Below are 20,171 nucleotides of genomic sequence, written 5' to 3'. Positions count from 1 at the left end.
AGTATTAAAGAACTGAGATGCTCAAGGTGTCTGCCTCGTCTGTACCAACTGAGATGGATTAATTTACAAAGCTGTGTTGAGTATTACCAAAAAAGTCCTAGTGAGCCTTCCTGCACAGAAATTTTACAAAATTAAATACTACTGAACCTACCAAGCCAGACTACAAGGGAACTCTTATAATTCTATCTTAATTTCATCAATTAGGGTGGCTCAAGAAGTTTCAGCATAAAAACTCCTATGAATATACGAATATATATATAGATGTATTTTAAAATTTTTATTTTAAATATTAATATTTTTAAATAGCTTTCTTAAGGGAAAAAAAAGCAATTTCTTCAGGAAAAAATGTTTAACAAAATCTCTCTCATCCCACTCAAAATTAGACAACCATTCATCATACCTGGATGAAAGGAACAGCCCATTTACTAACACCTGCCGGGCATCGAAGAATATGGTTTAAAAGGAAGAAGTGATCTCCAGGACAGCCAACTCTTTGTAACACTGATACCTGAACAGGAAAGAACATAGAGTTTCACTATTTAAGAAGAAAAATGCACCTAAGGGTCTAGTAAGTCATTTAGCCAATGTTGAAATACATGAATCTTTCAGAAGAATAACCAGAGATCTACTACACACATATATACCCATATAGCATACATGTAGTACACACCCAAAGATACACTATGAACAGGTGACTTTCTACCACAGAGACACACAGAGGCCTATGAACCCATGAGTACTACGATCAAAATATCATAAGTATTTTCCTGCAACCCAATTTTTATTACCTGGCAAAAGACAAATTCCCAATGTTCCTGGCCACATGTGAATAGATACAAGCCAAGTAGTTTAATGTAGTCTCAGTTTGTAACAGATTCTCAAATCCAAGTAAGTATGCTTGGGATCTTACCACATATGTAAGAACTCTAGCATGAAAATTTAAAAAACACCCAAGGCGGCCCCACTGAAAACCACTAAACAAAGAAGCTTCCTTCGCTACTACACTTAACATCTTTCTTAAGTTTCCCAAATCCTGACACCTGTCTTTTTTCTCTTAATCTTTTAACGCAACATCAAACATAAGATGATAAAACTAAATGACATGGAAGTTTTCAGAGCAGCAGCCTATATTAAATACGTATCTAATCTTTGCTTTACCATGCTTCCCACATTTCCATTTCTTCCCAAGGATGAAGCCCCAAGATTATTTAGCTTAAACTTTATTAGAAAGAAAAACACTTCGTGCTTAATAACACACTAGGTAAGTATAACTTATTTCCATGTGTCATGAACAAAGAAAATGTCACTAATTAACATATTAAATGAAATAGCTGAAGAAGCTGTTGAAAAAAAGAACTATAATAAGAGATAATTCTTCAATTATCTGTTTCCTTACCAATCTCTGCAGCCAGAGAAGAATATCGTCATGGAACTGAGTATCTTCATTAACCCTCCTGGTGAACATGAATAAGACACTAATGCACTCCTTTAGTTGACACAGATCAGAGGGAAAGCTTTCAGTCTGTTTACCAGCTATAAATTAAAAAGAGGATTAAATGAGCCCCATATAAGTGGTGTTTTGGGGAGAATTTTTAGTGTCTCAATAAATAAATAAATAAATAAATAAATAACTTCTCAAAATATTTAGTTCAGATAAAAATCCAAAGGAGAAAAAACTACATCAGAAATATCTCAATTTGGGGCACGTGGGTGGCTCAGGTGGTTAAGTGTCTGACTTCGGCTCAGGTCACGATTTCACGTTTGTGACTTCAAGCCCCACGTCGGGCCCTGCTGTCAGCACAGAACCCGTTTCAGATATCTGTCCCCCTGTTTCTCCGCCCCTCCCCTGCCTGTGCTCTGTCTCTTTCAAAATAATAAAAAAACTTTAAAAAAATTAAAAAATATATATATACATATATATATCTGAATTTTGGGGCACTTGGCTGGCTCAGTCAGAAGAATATGCGACTCATGATTTTGGGTTTGTGAGTTTGAGCCCCACGCTAGGTGCAAAGATCACTTAAATAAATGAAACTTCTTTAAAAATCTGAATTTCGGGGTGCCTGTGTGGCTCAGTTGGTTGAGTATCTAACTTCAGCTCAGGTCATAATTTCATGGTTCATGGGTTCGAGCCCCGCATCAGGCTCTGTGCTGACAGCTTGCTCAGAGCCTGGAGACTGCTTCGGATTCTGTGTCTCCTTTTCTCTCTGCCCCTCCCCTGCTCATGCTCTGTCTCTCTCTGTCTCTCAAAAATAAATAAATGTTAAAAAAAATTTTTTTTAACTCTCTCTACTAAATATGTAATCCAAAACTGTATTTAATGTTGTGAAGTATTACAAAGGGAAAACCAACTTCATCAAAATCTATTTTTTATTTAAAAAGCAGCAGACCTCTGGTCTAACCCCAGCTCTTAGATTAGTTATGAAATCAATGAGGGGGAAGGATTATTTTTACTTTAATTATTCCTAATATCTTCCCTAGAAATAAAAATTGCATAATTCAATTAGCTAATTCATACTTAATACACGACACAATCAAAGCTAGTCTTGTAAAACCCAAATATGATGAAAAATGCAGAACATTATAGATCCTCCAAAGAAAGTTGTATAAAACAGCCCAACAAACCAGACAAGCAAAAATAAAGTACAATAGACAGAGGATGAAAAAGTATGCTGAGTATCAGTTTTACAATCAAAAACTGCATTTGAATTTGACTTGGTTAAGAAGCACATAAATAGGACAGTAAGGGGCATTAATGATAAAAAGCAAGCTCTCTGGCTTCCCAGAGAAGCACAGACTGACAGCCCCAGGGAAGGGAGACCTGGCATAGCTCCCAAGAAATGTTACTAAGGCAGATCTCCATCCTGCTTTGGGAAAGACAAGGTAAAACAGCACAAATGTTCCCTTCTAATACCAATTAGGGCACAATTCAACCAACCTCTCAATTCTTTTTTTCCTTGCAGATCACAAGAAAGAGTAAGACTTTGATTATTCACCTACCTCGGCCTTGAACTGCTAAAGATCTCAGAACAGCTGAACTATTGAGTAAGGCATAAATGTAAGACTCCACTTGCAACTTTGAGAGCACAGAGGTATACGAATGCAGAGCGAGGGTCTGGTGGAGGTGCTCAGATTTGGCATCAAATAGCTTCTTTAGCTCCCCCAGTGCATTTTCATTCATCTCTACTCTTTGGTAGCGATGATAGCCAGAAACTTTCACTTGATCTGCACAGATACCCTAGCGGTGGACAAAAGGGGAAAATAGGAAACCAGTTAACTCTTTGCACTTGAAATAATCAGGCTGCAGGCATATGATGCATTGGCTCAGTACCACCTTCAAAGAGCTTATAAATCATGGTGAGGGGACAGTACCGCCACATAGAGAAGAATAAATCAAATATATAATCAGGTGCCGAGAAGTATAATGCCAATTGTAAAGCATCACAAGGTCAAAGAAGGAAAAACAAACCCTCAGAAAAAAATAATAAAACTTGCTCCTAAGACTCTCATGATTGATAATCTTACCTTCTACTTTGCAAACACTGAAGATAATGTGAGATCTCCACAACTTTAAGGGACTTCAAAATATCTCTGTATCTACCCTCTGCTCAAAAGAAATTCCTCTCCTTTCCAATACTAACACCTTCAGCTGTGTTCTTGATTCTATCCTCCTTTTTAGTATTTTCAAATGTTCCCCTCTCCACAGACTCCTTTCTATCTACAAAGAGAGATACACGAGTCTCCCAATAAATAAGGATTAAGGACGGGGGAAAAGCACATTATTTCTCCTTGGTATCTCCGGCTTCCCTTCACTGCCAAACTTGCCAAGAGCGGCTTTCTCTTCCTTGCCATCCTTCCCAGGCCACTATGGAATGGCTTTCCTAATGGCCACCTTGGCCTCCATACAGCCACATCTGATTGCCTTCCCTGTTTCCTCATCACGTCTCAAGCTTACTCCATGGATCATGCTCTCCTTGACACTCTCCACCTACTGGATGTTCCTGGCATTATGCCCAAGATTACAAAGTAAATGGTCCACAAGCTGGATCTGACCTGGAGACATGACTTGCTTGTCCTCTACTCTGTATTTTGTTGCCAACCTTTACATTTCAGGATCCCTCCCATAAAAATCCGGATTTCCAGCTCTTCTTAGGAATTGAAAAGACGTGGCAATGTGGGACCACACAGCCTCAAAGCAACAATCAGCGAGGACTTAAGAGCAGCTGCCCCTGCTGGGCCAGACATGAGCCCAGACCACTGGGCATGAGCCCAGTGACCACCATCCCGCTCAGCCCACTTCACTTCTCTAGGTCACCTGCTTGGCCCCTGCAGGCATCTGACTTTGTGACTCCTCCACTGTACTACTCTGGGCTAGGTCAGGGTCAAGCGTTAGTATAAGCATACTCCAGACCTGGATGGCCTCACGAGAAGAGCACCTCCACTGCAAATCCCCCAGGCTCCTGAAATAGTCAAAATACCTGCACAGACAACTGTTCCTCCTTAAAGTGCCATAGTCGACTTTTCGCATTTTGGCAATCAGACGTCAGAGCAAGGAGCTCAGCTTCAGCCAGCAGCAGCTGCTTCCTACATCGGGAGTAGTTCAATAGCAACTCATAAAATTCGTGCCTGTCCTGATGAGCCATGCTGTCAAACTCTTCTAAATACGACTCAACATTTTCCAGCCACGAACCAGGCTCAAAGATTTTTAGCTGTTCTTTAGTAAATGGTACCAGTTCTGGTTGAGATGGGAGCTCGGGGTACAGTCGCTCGCTGCGGAACAAGGGTTTCACTGCCACCAAAGCTGGTACTTCTCCAGCAATTTCAGCTGGCAGCTGGGGATACAGTCTTTTCACTCTAGGTGGCTGAAAAATGTCTTTGGCTTCACAAGAACTCTGCAAGCCAACATTTTGTAGCACCTCTGGAGAAAGACCCAAGGCTTGTTTGTCTTCTTTCTTTTTCGGAGTTTCTCTGACCTGTAAATTTTCCATTTCTTGCTGAGTGTGAAAAAAATCAGGTTGCAAGGGGCTTTCAGAAGGTCCACATTGTATCAATTTATTTCCCTCTGCTTCTGTAAAGTTCTTGGGGGTTTCTACTTTGATTCTGGCACTGTCCCCAGGGTCGACCTTCGGCTTCACGGCATCATCCCCAACACAGGCTCTGACCTCCTCCCCTTCCTTTGAGGTCTCTGTGTTCCATGTCAGGGACCCTTCGTTGCTTATAGTTAAGGAGGTGAGTGGTACATCAAACATTTCACTCTCGTTGTGTCCACTGGCAGCATTCTGGAGCTGAGAATCAGTTAATACCTTCAGACAGTCTCCTTTGAATTCACAAGCTGGAGCAGAAATTTCCAGCTCTCCGGAGGTTTTCGGAAGGGAGACTTCATCAGATTCTTCCCTCTGCAGGGGTTCAGATTTTTTCTTTTCCTAAAAACAAGATTTATAATGTGAATTAATTTGTAATATAGCAATAATTGATGATTTAAACACAAGAAATTCTTAAACTGTATATAAAATTTAATTTTATAATTTAGAAAATGGAACATAAATAAACTTCATGAGCGATGTATTTCATGTTTCCTATTAATCAATTTTGACTACAGTAAACTTGGGAGACTCACTAGTATAATCCCAAAAGAGAAAGACATCAAAATAAGCAGCAAATTATGATTCGAGGACAGAGGAGGAAAGTTTTAATTAGGTTGTTCTCCATTCTGCTAGAGGTCAAGTGAAACAGAACAGTTTCCAAGTAGCTGAGGCCTCAATAGATTTACCTTCATCTTCACATAGTCACAGAAAACCCATACCTTGAGCATGGAAAAAGTCAAATACCTTGAGCAATAAAATAAGTAACTACAGGATTAGATTATAACCCATGGGATAAAATAAACGTAAATGGACAAAAAATGACTTCCATCTTAAAGAATTTCAATCAATAAATGTAGGTGAAATGAGAAAAACAGAAAATTCACATTACAACACTATGGTAATAACTGTCACAGGCAAGATCTACTAATGGATGCTAGAGTGAGTGAGTGAAAATGTAAGCAGAAACAAGACAGCTGCAGAGCATCACAGTATGTCCTAAATATTTAGTAATTACATAGGGGGAAATAGTAAGGTTCAGCGGAGAATTCTGGCAGGTTAATACCTTAACCCATGATCAAGGATAACATCACCAGTAGCACATCCCCATGTGATGTGCTGAGAAGGCCTATCACTTCTTCAGTAGCCTTTCCAATAACATGTAACCTCAATATGATCATAAAAAACACCAGATAAAAACTCAAATTAAGGAACAGTCTACAAAACAACAGAACTGTTACGGTCATCAAAGAAAAGACTGAGGAACTATCGAGAGATGGGAGGAAACAACAGAGACAGGACAACTAAATGCCATGTAGGATCCTGGATTGGACCCTGGAACAGAAAAAGAACATTAGTAGGAAAACTGCTGAAATCCAAATAAATTCTATATTTTAGTTAATAGTATTGTACCAAAATTAATTCCTTGGTTGTGATAAACATTCTGGACCACAGAATTTATGATTATGTGAGATGATAACATAAAGCTGCATGAAGGGTATATGGAACTCTCTGTATTATATTTACAACTTTTTGTGAAGTCCAAAATTAACTCCAAAAAACAAAACAAAACAAACAACAACAAAAAAAAACAGAAAATTAACCACTAAAAAATGCAATAAAATGAATTATGGTTTTAAAAAATTTTCAGGCACTAACAAACTAGACACATTGGAAAACACGATGATAAAGAAGAAAAAATTACAGAAAAATTACTTAAATAAAATTGTTACACTCAAACAAACTGGAAAAACGACTGAATCAAATACTCCCCTTTCACCGTGAAACTGTAAGGAAGACAAACCTGACAGTTACACAAGTTATCAGTGATTCTGGATTGTGCCGTCCAGCAAATGTTCAGGAAAAAAAAAAAAAAAAAAAAAAGTTGGTGAGTAAATAACCAAAAATGTAAGATGTTTATATGTACCTAATATTAGGAAGAAAAGATAAATGTTTTTGAAATGGAATTTGAGGTCATCTTGCTGGTAATGAATATGGCTACCAAACATTTACAAGTGGTGATTAAAGAAGCAATGTGCCCCCTCCAAAACTACATTCACCTACACTATGAACCGTGGATATCAGATTCAGATATGAGTCACACAATGCATACAAACCAGTCTGTCCAACTGCCTAAAATCACGAATAACAAGCAAGCGCTGCACGAGTATTTATAAGAAAATGAAAAAGTGGGTCCAATTACACTGCAGTGATGTTCAGTATGATTCTATAATAAATAGGTTTGTCAGACTGGGAGTTCAGAAAGAGAAAATCAAGAGAGGGAGGCCTTTGGTTACTACAGTGAGTGAAACGCTGGTATACTGGTCAGGGGAAAGGCCAAATTTTTGTGAGCTGAACAATCAAAACGTAAAATTAAGAAAATAATTTCATTTATAATGAACAAATAAAATACAGGGAGACAAATTTAACCAAAGAATTGTAAAAGTTGTACTCTGAAAATTGCAAAACATTACTGAAATAAATTAAAAACTTAATATGTGAAAATACATTCCATGTTCATGGAGGACAGCAATACTCCTCAAATTGATACACAAATTCAACATAATCTTGATAAAAATTTCAGCTGCCTTTTTTGCATAAAATGACAAACTGGATCTTAAGCTCATAAGGAAATGCAAGAGACCCAGAATAGACAAAACAATTCTGAAAAAGAAGAACAAAGGAGATCTCACAGTTTGCCACTTCAACACCTACTACAAAACTAGAGTAATAAAGACAGTGTGGTTCTAGCATAGATCAATGGAAGAGAACTGAGAATTCAGAAATAAAGCCTTATATTTACGCTCAAATGATTTTCAACAAGGGTGCCAAGACAATATAACAGGGAATGAGTAGTCTTCAATGAATGGTGCTTAACAACAAGATATCCAAAGACTGAAATTGGGCCCTTAACTTCCATCATATATAAAAATTAATTCAAAAACTATCATAGACCTAATGTAAGAGCTAAAACTTTAAAACCCTTAAAAGAAAACACAGGAGTAAATCTCAATGACCTTGGGGTACACATGACACCAAAAGTACAAATAACAGAAAAATAGATAAATTGGACTTCATAAAAATCAAAAATATTTGTGCTGAAAATGACACTATGAAGAAAGTGAAAATATAACCCACAGAATGGGAGATAATAGTTGCAAATCAATTATCTTATAAGGGACTTATATCCAGAATTAAAAAAAAAAACCCTTGTAACTTAATGGTAAGATGAATAATCCAATTTAAAAATGGGCAAAGGATGTGAACAGACACTTCTCCAAAGAAGATATACAAATGGCACACAGAAAGATGCTAACATCATGAGCCATTAGAGAAAAGCAAATCAAAATCCCTCCACACCACGTCACATCCCCTGGGCTAACTATTTAAAGTAAGATAATAAGTGACAGCAAGGATGTAGAGAAATTAGAACCCTCATACACTGCTGGCGGGACTGTACCGTGATGCAGCCACTATGGAGAACAGTTCCTAACAGTGGTGATGGCTGCACAACCTTATAATCATACTGAAAACCACTGACGTACACTATAAATAGATGAACTGTATAGTATGTGAATTACATCTCAATAAAGCTATTAAAAACAAAGATGAGCAATTTTTAAAATTTAGTGAGCTGACAAATGAATGAGAAGTAAGGAAGTAGAGACTGGAATGTAAAACAGAGAAGATTTTTATTTCTTCTTTCCTTAAGCCGGAAGAGACCTCGAGGGGTGTTAAATGCCAACTGGAAGACAGGGAGTTGGAAGCAGCCACAAGATGAGCCATATGATCAAGGGCAAGGCAAGCAACCACACCTCCTCCAACACACGGGCATCGAGAGGCTTCCTCCCCAGCCTGTCCCTCAGGCAATTTTGAACCTCCCCATGTCCCATCTCACTCCACCCCAACCTCACCTCACTGCTCTCTCTCCTCACTCCAGAATTGCCCTTGTAATTTCAAATTCTTCCCCTTCACTAACAAAATGAAGTCTCCAACTGCTACTTCCAAATTCGCCTGCCCACTCCCAGCAGCTCTAGCAACAGATAATATGGCTAGAGAATCAACTGAATTTTTTAAAAACTTCCTAGCCTCTCTGGGAAGAACACACAAGACTTTGTTTAGGCTTTTATTTCCCCTGGGGTGGAAGTCAGTGCTTCTCTGGCGTTCAAAAGTGGAATCAAAAAATTCCACCTGTACAGGTTAGGGAAGTTAGGTCCAAAGAGGAATTAGCCTGGAGTTGGCCTAAGGAGGGAGCGGAGGCAGGACAGAGAAGCTGGTGCTTTGATTCAAATGGACCATCCAGACCAAGGAAGCTACCTGGAGGGAAGGACGGACAACTGTTTGGGCTGATGGCAAAGGCCTGATACCGTTCCCTCACAAATCCCAAGACCGGGGCAGGACCTCTAGGGTGTGAATGTGGAGGGAGAGGGAATTTGCTGAGATCATCACCAAAGCCAAGGCCTCAGGAGCAGTGGTGGCTCCCTGTGGCTTATGTCACTTTTCCAAAGCACGGAAAAGGGGAACAGGTCCTGAATGGTCTCCAAGCCTCCAGCCTTTGCCCTACCACCAATTCATACCAGATGCCATTACCACTGGCCTTCCTGAGACACCACTCTAAACACCACAGACACAGCCACAGCTCTCCACTTAATGAAAGACTGACTCTTAACTCTGGCACTCAGCGCTTCTGATGACTCAGTTATGATCGTGCCTCGAGACAAAATCTTACAATGACCCTTCCGCGCGTGCTTTACTCTGAACTCCTGCTATATATATACTTGTCATCCGGCCCTGGTTACAGGTTTAGACATACGGTTACTTATCTTTATTTATCTTTATGTTCTGTCTCCCTCCACATAAACCACAAGTATCTCAAGGCCAGGGACTATATCTTATGTTTTTGGATCTGATCTGCCCCTGATTTTCAGCAGTGTTCAATAAATGTTTCTTGAGACACTAGTGATGGATTGGAGGACTGTAAGGGTTTACTGAGTACCAACTGTGTGCTGAGCTCTGTCTTAGGTACTAGAATAAAGAACTTTAGATAAAAACATTATTCAATTATCTAGAAAATATTTTCCATGTATTCTGGCACACTCAGTTTATTTTTATATGCCTCTCAGAAAGCAGAGGGATTATCCAATGAATTCAGAGGAAACGCAACTTTTAGACCAACATATGAATCTATTCTTACACTAAAAATACAAAATCTCACTTAAAAATAAAAAAGGCAGCTTCCAATGACTTTGCCTACTTGAGTTAACTAGAGATAAAGATAAAGGAGAACATACTGTACATATAATAATCATTACAGATCACAAAATAAAATCTAAGTAGGGCTCCATGTGTATCAAGTTATGTGTGCAAAAATTCATACCATTTTATTTTAAACAAAAGACAAGTTTCTTACAACTAAAATTGGCCGGGAGATTAGGAATCCGTATTTCCTTATTTTTGATCTCCACATAAATTACATATGGATAGAGAACAAATTTTAAAATGATTCCACAGAAGGAAAAATAATCAAGCACTTATACAGAAATGGAAGAGTCGTTAATATGGAAAACCACACTTAACCATACATCACAGTAAATAAAATATGCTCTGGAATGCTGTGTACATGTGGGAAAAAACTAAAGAATGCACACAAACTGCCACTACCAGTTATCTCCAGGAGATGGAATTCAGGGTATTTCATTTCTGCTGCACATTTCTGTGTGTGTGTGCGTGTGTGTGTGTATGTGTGTACTCTCAGGCACACATACTTCTTTAAGCAATGAGCACTTTTGTAAAATCAGAAGAAAAATGAGAGTTCAAGTTCTGGGAAACAAATGGAAGTTTCCTCATTTGCAATTCTTTCTCTCTGAACTGGAGTAAGTGAAAATAATTACGACTCCTTTCCTCCCATAAAAATAACAATGAGCTGCTTCTTCATGAATAATGAAGGTTCAATTTTACACATTTCACAGAATACTTCCATGAGATTATTCTAAAGGCAGGGTCTGTTTATCAATAATGTCTGTATCCACAGCACTTAGCACAATGTCTGGCACAGAACAGATAAAAAGGGCTTGGACACGTGGGTTTGTATCAGATCAAGAGCTCTTGGGGCAATTTTACCAGCTCTCCTTGGGGGGGGGGGGCGCGTATACAGGGATGCTGCACAAGTACAAAGACTTGGGGGGAATGATGGGGTCTCTCTATATTTTGCTTTGAGTACATCTCCTCTTGGCTGCCACCTCTTTTCCTGTTGCTCTTAACAATCTTACTTCACGTGTCAGAATTTTGTAGGCTTGACCTCTTCCTGCTCCTTTATACACTTCCTTCACCCAGCTTCTGGGCCCTACATTCTCGGTTAAGAGCACTGGGGACACATAATACCTCACTGGTAGCTTCCCACACTCCTTTGTGTGTCCTCCTCTTCTCCCCAAACTCTTAAAGTTGGGGTGCCCTGGGTTCTTTTCTTATCACCTTTTCACACTACACTCATTCCCAAAGTGACCTAATTCAGTCTCTGGCTTTAAATATCTCTAGGCTAAAGACTCCCAGGTCTTAATCTCGAGCCTGGAGCTCTTTCCCAAGCTCTAGATTCCCATACCCAACCCTACTCTCCATCTCCATTTGGATGTCTAGCAGACACTCGCTTCTAAATTAGCATATTCAAAACTGAACCCTTGATCAGCCCCCAAACCTATTCCACCCACCACCTCCTCCATCTCAGAGTCATCCTTGACTGTTTTCTCCCACATACCACAACTAAACCATCACCAAATCCTCTTGGCTCTATTTGCAGAAGCTCCCAGACTTCAAACACTTCTTACCACCTTTGCTATACAAGTCTGGTCCAAGCCACTGTCACCTGTCGCCTAGATTACTGCAACAGTCGCTTAGAGGGTCTCTCTGCTTCTACTGTTGCTCCTTTACAATCCATTATCAACACTGCAAGCACAGTGCTCCTTTAAAGCATAACTCAGATGGTATCACTCCTCTGCTCAAAACCCTCTGGCGCTTACACATTTCACTCGGAGTAGAAGTTGCTACAATGGCTGACACAGCCCTGCATGACCTGGCCCTGTGTTACCTTTCTGACTTCATTCCACTACCCTCCCCTCCCTCACTCTATCCTATCCAGACTGCCTCCCTGCAGTTCTTGGGGCAAACCAGACAGGTCTCCTTTAGGGCATTAGCCTGGAACACTTCTCCCCCAAAATCCATGTGGCTAACTCCCTCGTCTCTTTCTGTCTCTACTTAAATGTCACCTTGGAAAATTGCAACCCATCTTTATCCCTCACCAGTACTCCTCAACTCTGTACCCTGTTCTTTTTCTGTTTTCCTAACACTTATCACCTCCTAACATATCACATATTTTAATTATTTTTTAGGGGGATTATTGGTTTGTTTGTCTTCTCCCTTGAGAATGTAAACTGCCTTAAGGCCAGGTTCTTTGATTTTCCTGTTATTTCCCAAGTACCCTGAACAGTTTCTAGGTGACCAGTGAGTGTTTGCTCAACAAATGAATAGATCTTAGGAGGCACAAAAGGAACTGAATAATACATAGTGCATCCCCTACCTTCACTCCTGTAACTACTCATGGGAAGGAGGGACTAAGAGGTAGAAATCATCCAGGCAAGAGCAATAGGGGATGGCAGTTTAAAGGTCTTTCTGGGGGTACCTGGGAGGCTCATCAGTTGAGCGTCCGACTTCGGCTCAGGTCATGATCTCACAGTCTGTGGGTTCGTGCCCCGCATCGGGCTCTGTGCTGACAGCTCAGAGCCTGGAGCCTGCTTCCGATTCTGTGTCTCCCCCTCTCTCTGGCCCTCCCCTGCTCATGTTCTGTCTCTCTCTGTCGCAAAAATAAATAAAAACATTAAAAAAAAATTTAAAAAAAATAAAGGTCTTTCTGTTTCTGTGATCAGCTTTCTGGGCCACATCTCAGTCTATCTTTAGCAATCACCATACATTGTTACTGTTAATGAGTTGCTGGCATTCAGAATTTAACTAATGCTCATATACATTCCAGGACTATAATACACTGCATCTGTAGAATAAGTCCAAATCTAAAAACCTACTGTACTTAACCTCTAATCTACCAAGATCACCAAAGTCAGGGTCCTGTGAGGTGGGGATATTCTAGTAGAAAATGGTACTAAAAGATGAAAAAGTTATTAAGATGCTCTCTTGGGAATGAGGTGATAACCACAACCTAACAACATGAGGTCATCTACCAGATGATTAACATTGAGGAATGCAGGTCAGCTGCCGAGTAAAAAATCCACAAGCCACCCAAACTGTCTAAAGGCAACAACACATGACACTACTCACTTCCTGAACTGAGCCTTGGAACTGCTTTATGGCTCTGTAAATAGTTATATTTACAAATTGTATTACAGATAATAAAGATTTCATTAATGTAGAACTTTATAATTATGGCCCAAGTACAGCCAGCACTAAAAATGAATCTATTTACTCTAAGAGAATAATCTTTTTCAATGACAAATATGAGGGCCTTACTGGTGTTATGGACTTTTTCCATTTGTTTTTTTCATGCTACTCAGGAAATTTACTAAATTCTTCTAAGTGACAAAGCTTGGAAATATTCTTCAATACCAGCATCTATTCCTTTATTCAACAAACATGACCAAGTGCACAGAGAGCTGTGAAGGATACTAGGAACAAGACAAGGCCTTCCCTCATTGAGAAGGGAGAAGAGTTGTTGACAAAATAACTACGAGTGAGGCGAGTGACAAAAGGGATGCAGTGTGCCACTGCAGGAAGGAGTAATGTGAGGGTGATGAGGGAAAGCTCTAAGGAAGCACTGTTTCACTAGAGACCTCATGACTGAGCAGTAGCTAGCTAGGGTAAGGGGGGCAGGAAGAGGTGTCAGGGCAGAGGAAACAGCATGTGCAAAGGTCCTGAAGCAGAAGAAGATAGACAGATAGAGTTGAGAACCAAAAGAGATAACAGTGGTAAACCTGAGGCTGCAGAGAAAGATAGAAGCCAGATCATTTAGGGCCCTGAGACCATGGAAGGACTCCAGACTCTAGCCTCTGGGCAATGGGGAACATTTGAAAGATTTTAAGGAGGAGAGGTATCAGTTTTGGTTTTGTTTTTAAAACTATCAATTGGCTTTAGTTTAGACAGTGGGCAGCAAGAATGAACTTGGAAAGGCCCCTTTAGCAGAAATCCAAGAATTCTTCCTTGGAGGATAGTAGTGGTGGGATGGAGAGAAATGAGAATTAAGAGAATATTTAGGAACAACAACTGGCAAGACTTAGTGACTGATGAGACTTGGAGAGTGAGAAAAGGTATGTGGCCCAGATTTCTAGTTTGACCAAATACCTCTAGAATGAAGGTCTCTTCAAATAAATTAACATGGGTTTGTATAGGAAAATTGTCTAATATATGTCAATAAAATAAGCAATTGGTTTTTCACGATGGATTAAAAGCTTAAGGTTTTTAGTTTATTTTAGAAACTCTCTTGCAAACAAAATAACTTCACAGAGCATCCTCTTAAGTTTTTAAGTACTTATAACATTCTATCTATAGACAGAGACATATAGATATATGAATTTATTAAGCTACTGGATTGCGATATTTGGCTTTAACTTGAGTTGTCAAACTGCATGACTTTGAACTTATCACTTGTCACTTCATCATTCATTTGAAAAAAAAAAAAAACCCCACAGATTAAGATTTAAGATTCTGTTCTCTACGTGACTGATGTTTACATGTTATGCACAACCACATTCTAGGTTCAGGGACCTTATGCATGGTTGACCAAGGGCTTTTTTCTTCCTCCTCTGTCTAGCTAGTTCTTTACCAGCCCAATACAAAGCAAAATTATTTCTCTTAAATATGCTTCTTAAATTAGATAGCAAGATGGCTTTCGCCCCAAAGAGTAACTCCTCACAGGCCTGGGTATACTGTTGTGCACAACTCCATTACAGCCTTTTTTTAATGTATCATAATGAAAGACAGTCACATAAAGCATTTATGGATTATTAGATACCGTACCAGTGAACACCTGTCTCTTGTCAAAATTTTGTTCCCATGAGAAAATCAGATTTTGATACCTTTTTTAAGTTATGCCTGCTCTGCACATCACCCCCTTGTAGAAAAGGAAATTCCCAGTAATTGTAATGCCATCATCATTATTTCCTTAATGTAAATTCAGTTCTAGGTAAGCCAGAATAATCTAGGTCCAGCCATCCAGGGCCAGCATTTAATTTGTTCACTGTAAAATAAATGTCATTTCAGAAAATATACAGGAGTAAAATTAAAACCCAAGCTGCATCGAATACAAAACACACCAACAGAAGAAACCCAGAAAATTCAAATCTATCTCTACTGTGTGAGCCCTGCCCTGGTTTCATTTCTGGACATTCATTCCCCATCATAAATGACCAGGATAATGAGAAATAAACAGCAGCAGCAGCACCATCACCTTGAATTTCAAAAGTGAAGAGGTCCATCACTATAATCTACTTTCTATCTGTCGCTATCCATAAAGTTCTACCAGAGAGTACATGCTACGCGTGGAGGAGCGGTCCCTTCCCTCTTTGTGCATGAGAGGATTGAAAATGTTCCTAGGTTTAAGGAGAAAAGAGACAGAGTCAAAAGATGAGGCTGGAAACTGAAAAGCTACTACATGGCAGGAATCCAGACCTAGGTGAGAAAAAGTCAAGGAAGCAGAAAAGAGCCCACAGAGGTCAGAGGAGGAAAAGGAAAATACGGGCTCCTGACAAAACCCGGCAGCGGAACGTGGAAATGGAATAACAGAACAGGGCCAGTGTCAGTGGGTAAGGGATCAAATACTGGGAGGTGCGGGCAGTGACTGCGGAGGGCTCAGGGGATGGGTAGCCCTGGCTAGAGAGGCCCAAGAGAGGAAAAAGCAGACAGGCAGGGAACATCCGCCAGGGTGTTGGAAGGCTAGCGGGGGCGATCCTCACCTTGATTTTTGTCCGGCTGGCCTTGGCCTTGGCCCGGCGCTGGGGCCTTACCGCCTCGGCCATAGACCCTGCGGCGGCGCCGTCGCCGTTTGTTTTTATCAAAACCCTGCTCGTCCCACAACCTGCCCAGTTCCGGCCTCTGGACTTATCACGTGATCAGACATCCACCACTCCCGGAGAAGGGGCGGCACCTCAGGGACGCTACGGGCCACAACGTAGGACAAACCACTCCAGGAGGCATTTTCACTGAAAGATGGTAGATCCGCCCCCTTCCGTCCAGGCTCCACCCCTGGCCCGGCGTGCGGGGCCTCCAGGTCCAACCCGCCCGCGGCTTCCAGAGGGTTGTGTAGCTCCCGGGCCCTGGCCGGTTGACGAGTCGCGTCTGTCTCCCTGGCCCACACTCATTTTGGCCGCGCACACCTCAGGCACAATGGCTTTAAGGAGTCCGGGGAGGGATGTTTGTCAATCTTGTTTTGACCTGTATTTAAGTCAGTTAGCCTCTGTCTTTGCTTGGCGCTCTTGATGTTCCTTAAACGCACCTGAGTTTCCTCTTTTGTAAAGGAGAATGATGATGTTTGATGAAGGTTAAATGGGCTAATCGTGAAAGGTACCTGGTAGAGCGACAGACATGTTAGTAAATGGTATTACTAAACAAATTGCCAGGCAGTAAATGGACACCTGATCCAAAAAGGGCAAAGAAGAAATAAGACCCATAAAAGTATTCTTAGTATAGAATGTGTGTACCTTGTGTGTACCTTGCTTCAATTTTAAATTCCAGATGTTAAAAGCTTGGCCCCATCTCCCTTCCCCAGCTGTTCCATTTCTTTTTTCCAAAGCATTTAGTGCCTCTTAAACTACTATAAAATTTGCTTTCAGGTTTATGCCTGTCAGCTCCTCTAGAATGTAAGATCCTAAAGGGCAGGGTTCTTTGTTTTGTTCCCTGTTGTATCCCAAGGGCCTCTACCACACTGGTCAGCATATAGTAGACGCTCAATAAATATCTGATGAATGGAACAAATGAATGTGAGTTGTTTTGTCTGGTGGTGGGGTAAGACAGTTGAGATGGCTTGTACGGGAGGAAAATAAGTCTATTCACCCATTGGTAGCATATCCTAGAATGAAAAATCCTGAAATATGATGTGAGAAATGAAAAGCACTCCAAAGATGGACACTGCACAGTGACTTGTTTGTGAGCTATTTGATCATATAAAGTACAGTTTCATATCTTTTGATCTCAAATCCTCAACAATAACAAAAAAAGTTACCAAGCTACTCGGAATGCCCCTGCACTTGGTATACCCTGGTGTGTGTGTATGTGTGTGTGTGTGTGTGTGTGTGTGTGTGTGTGTGTGTGTGTATTTAACTTGGAAAATATGAGCAAAATCTTTATGCCACCATTACTACCAATTACTTTTGCTGGTATTTCTCCAGGTCTGGAATACCCTTTCTGGTTTCCACCAATTCAAATCCTTTTTGGACTTCAAAGTTCTCTGTTAGTCACTACTTAGCAAAATGGAACTGACCCTACCTTCACTTCCAGTGATTTACAACTTAATGGAACTGACCCTACCTTCACTTCCAGTGATTTACAACTTATTTGGGAAGCACACATGATGTATAGATAAACTGCAATAAATGTATCACAGCCTATGGGGAAAAGGGGGCATATGTTACATTTATAAACTGAATTTGTTATACCTTAGTACCATAAGTAGTTGGTTTTGTTGGTCAGTTCAGGCAATAGAAGAAATTAATCTATATTAAATTTAATACTGTAGTTTACAATGTCTGAAGGAATTTAAATCACAAATGAGACTGATTCTTTGACAAAATTTGGTCTATTGAATTTGAGTTGACCAAATGGTAAAGTTCCCCCTTGAAAGTGATTATTAAAATTTATTAGATTTATAAATAGAATGTTGAGATTCATAAAGGCTTAAGAAAACTAAATTAAAAAAAGAGAGAGAGAAAGAGGGGCGACTGGGTGGATCAGGTAAGTGTCCGACTTCGGCTTAGGTCACGATCTCCAAGTCTGTGAGTTGGAGCCCTGCATCGGGCTCTGTGCAGACAGCTCAGAGCCTGGAGTCTGCTTCGGATTCTGTGTCTCCCTCTCTCTCTGCCCTCCCCCCAACTCATGCTCTGTCACTCTCTCTCTCTCTCAAAAATAAATAAAAAAACTTTTTAAAAAATTAAATTTTAAAATGTATATGACAAATAAATTGAACATTAACTTTAAAATAATTAGTTTAGAAGATTCATTTCAAACAAGAAAATAATGGGGGCACCTGGGTGGCTCAATAAGTTAAGTGTCAACTCTTGATTTGGGCTCAGGTCATGATCTCTGGTTCATGAGATGGAACCTGGCATCAGGCTCGCACAGAGCCTACCTGGGATTCTCTCTCTCTCCCTCTCTACCTGTGCACTCATGTTCTCTCTCTCTCTCTCTCTCTCTCTCTCAAAAACAAACAAACTTTAAAAACAAAAACAAACCTACAAAACAATGACAAATGTATTTTCTATATATAAATTCTATCTGCAGCAACTCTAAAATATTTACAGCAAGCACAATCACTGGCCTAACTGAGCAGTGAAGAGTTTGCTATTACCGATCCTTCAGCAGTAATAATCTCCATTTCCTGAGCACTTACTATAAGCCAGGAACTGTTCTGAGGACTCTTCATGTAACCCATTTGATTCTCGTGCAACCCTACAAAATTTTATTGTTCTCATTTTATAGACAGAGACTAAGGCCCAGAGAAGTTAAATGATTTGTCTAGAGTCACACAGCTAGGATACGGGAGAGCTGGGATTTGAACCCATGCAATTGTGCAGCATAAACAGACTTTTAAGATAGGGAGTCAGGCTTACTCTCTCTGTATTTGCAATACTCTATACTTACACACTGGGGCCAAGATGAATATCAGAAATATTTTATTTAAAGATACTGAGTTATTCAGAATAGTCACAGCATTGACATGGGCATTGATTTTATATTTTTTTCTTCCTTCAAAGTTTCTATATAATAGTTTTAAATTATACTATTCTTAAAATTTTTCACAAACATAGAAGTACAACATAGAAGAACGTGTAATAGAAAGTTAACCTGTCTCCCTAGAGTCAATAATTACTAACAGTTCACTATGCATTCTTTCAGACTTTCTACCTATGCACAAATACCCCATTCTTAAATACTCAGTGTCTATGTGTATATTGCCTGTGACCTTTTAATTCATAAATCTTGGAGATATGTGTTTATAAAGAAGATAGCTCTATTTCTCTTTTTTATTTTTTCGAGTGAGAGAGATCACATGAGTGGGGGAGAGGGGCAGAGGGAGATAGAGAGAGAGAAAGAGAGAGAGAGAGAGAGAGAGAGAGAGAGAGAGTATCTTACGCAGACTCCACGCTCAGCATGGAACCCAACATGGGGCTTGATCCCACAACACTGGGATCATGACCTGAGCCGAAATCAAGAGTCAGACGCTCAACTGACTGAGCCACCTAGACACCCTAATAGCTCTATTTCATTTTTCTCTTAATTTAACATTCCCTTTATATTAAATAAATAACTTTATTTAAACAGACTTCTGGGAGCCATTTAATTGTTTCCAATTTTTCACTATTAAAAACAATGCTTAGGGGTGCCCATCTGGCTCAGTTGGACTCTTGATCCTGGGGGTTGTAAGTTCAAGTTCCCCACTGAGTGTAGCAAATACTTAAAAAGAAATAAAATCTTTAAAAAAATAATTACAAATGACCATACTTGTATATTTTTGTGCATGAATACTTCTATAAGATAGATGCCTAGCTGCAAAATTGCTGATGAAAAACACATTCTCATTTTTTTTAATTTTTTAAATTTTATTTATTTTGAGAGAGAGAAAGAACACATGACTAGGGAAGGGGCAGATCAAGAGGGAGAGAGAGAGAGAGAGAGAAAGAGAGAGAGAATCCAAGCAGGCTCCACACTGATAGCATAGAGCCTGATGTGGGGCTTGAACTCACAAACCGTGAGATCATGAGCTGAGCTGAAACCAATAGTCAGATGCTTAACTGACTGAGCCACCCAGGTGTCCTGAGACATTCTCATTTTTAATTTTAATAAGTATTTACCAAATTTCCTTCCAATGGGTTATATTAATTT

The 20,171-nt window shown here is 39.9% G+C and overlaps 1 protein-coding gene across 2 annotated transcripts in view; it reads right to left on the bottom strand.

Annotated features, from left to right (window-relative positions):
- The window catches only part of EPG5 (ectopic P-granules 5 autophagy tethering factor), a 110,045-nt gene extending 92,010 nt beyond the window's left edge, over positions 1-18,035 (bottom strand). The window contains exons 1-6 of one of the 2 annotated variants that reach the window (XM_047086310.1): positions 17,601-18,035; positions 16,031-17,558; positions 4,479-5,423; positions 3,001-3,238; positions 1,397-1,533; positions 401-508 (exon numbers count right to left, since the gene is read on the bottom strand). In XM_047086310.1, coding sequence (XP_046942266.1) covers positions 401-508; positions 1,397-1,533; positions 3,001-3,238; positions 4,479-5,423; positions 16,031-16,093 — 1,491 coding nt within the window. In that variant the 5' untranslated portion in view covers positions 16,094-17,558; positions 17,601-18,035. Of the gene's footprint in view, positions 1-400; positions 509-1,396; positions 1,534-3,000; positions 3,239-4,478; positions 5,424-16,030 lie in introns of both variants that reach the window. The other variant, XM_047086311.1, reaches the window with a different exon arrangement.
- Between the last annotated feature and the right edge of the window lie 2,136 nt (positions 18,036-20,171).

The sequence above is a fragment of the Lynx rufus genome, unplaced genomic scaffold, assembly GCF_022079265.1.
Source record: "Lynx rufus isolate CCGP_SWC_20201006 ecotype Redwood Valley unplaced genomic scaffold, mLynRuf1.p SCAF_20, whole genome shotgun sequence".
Classification (NCBI taxonomy): domain Eukaryota; kingdom Metazoa; phylum Chordata; class Mammalia; order Carnivora; family Felidae; genus Lynx; species Lynx rufus.
Note: the sequence above shows the minus strand (reverse complement) of the source record. Positions and strands in the feature narration are given on the sequence as shown.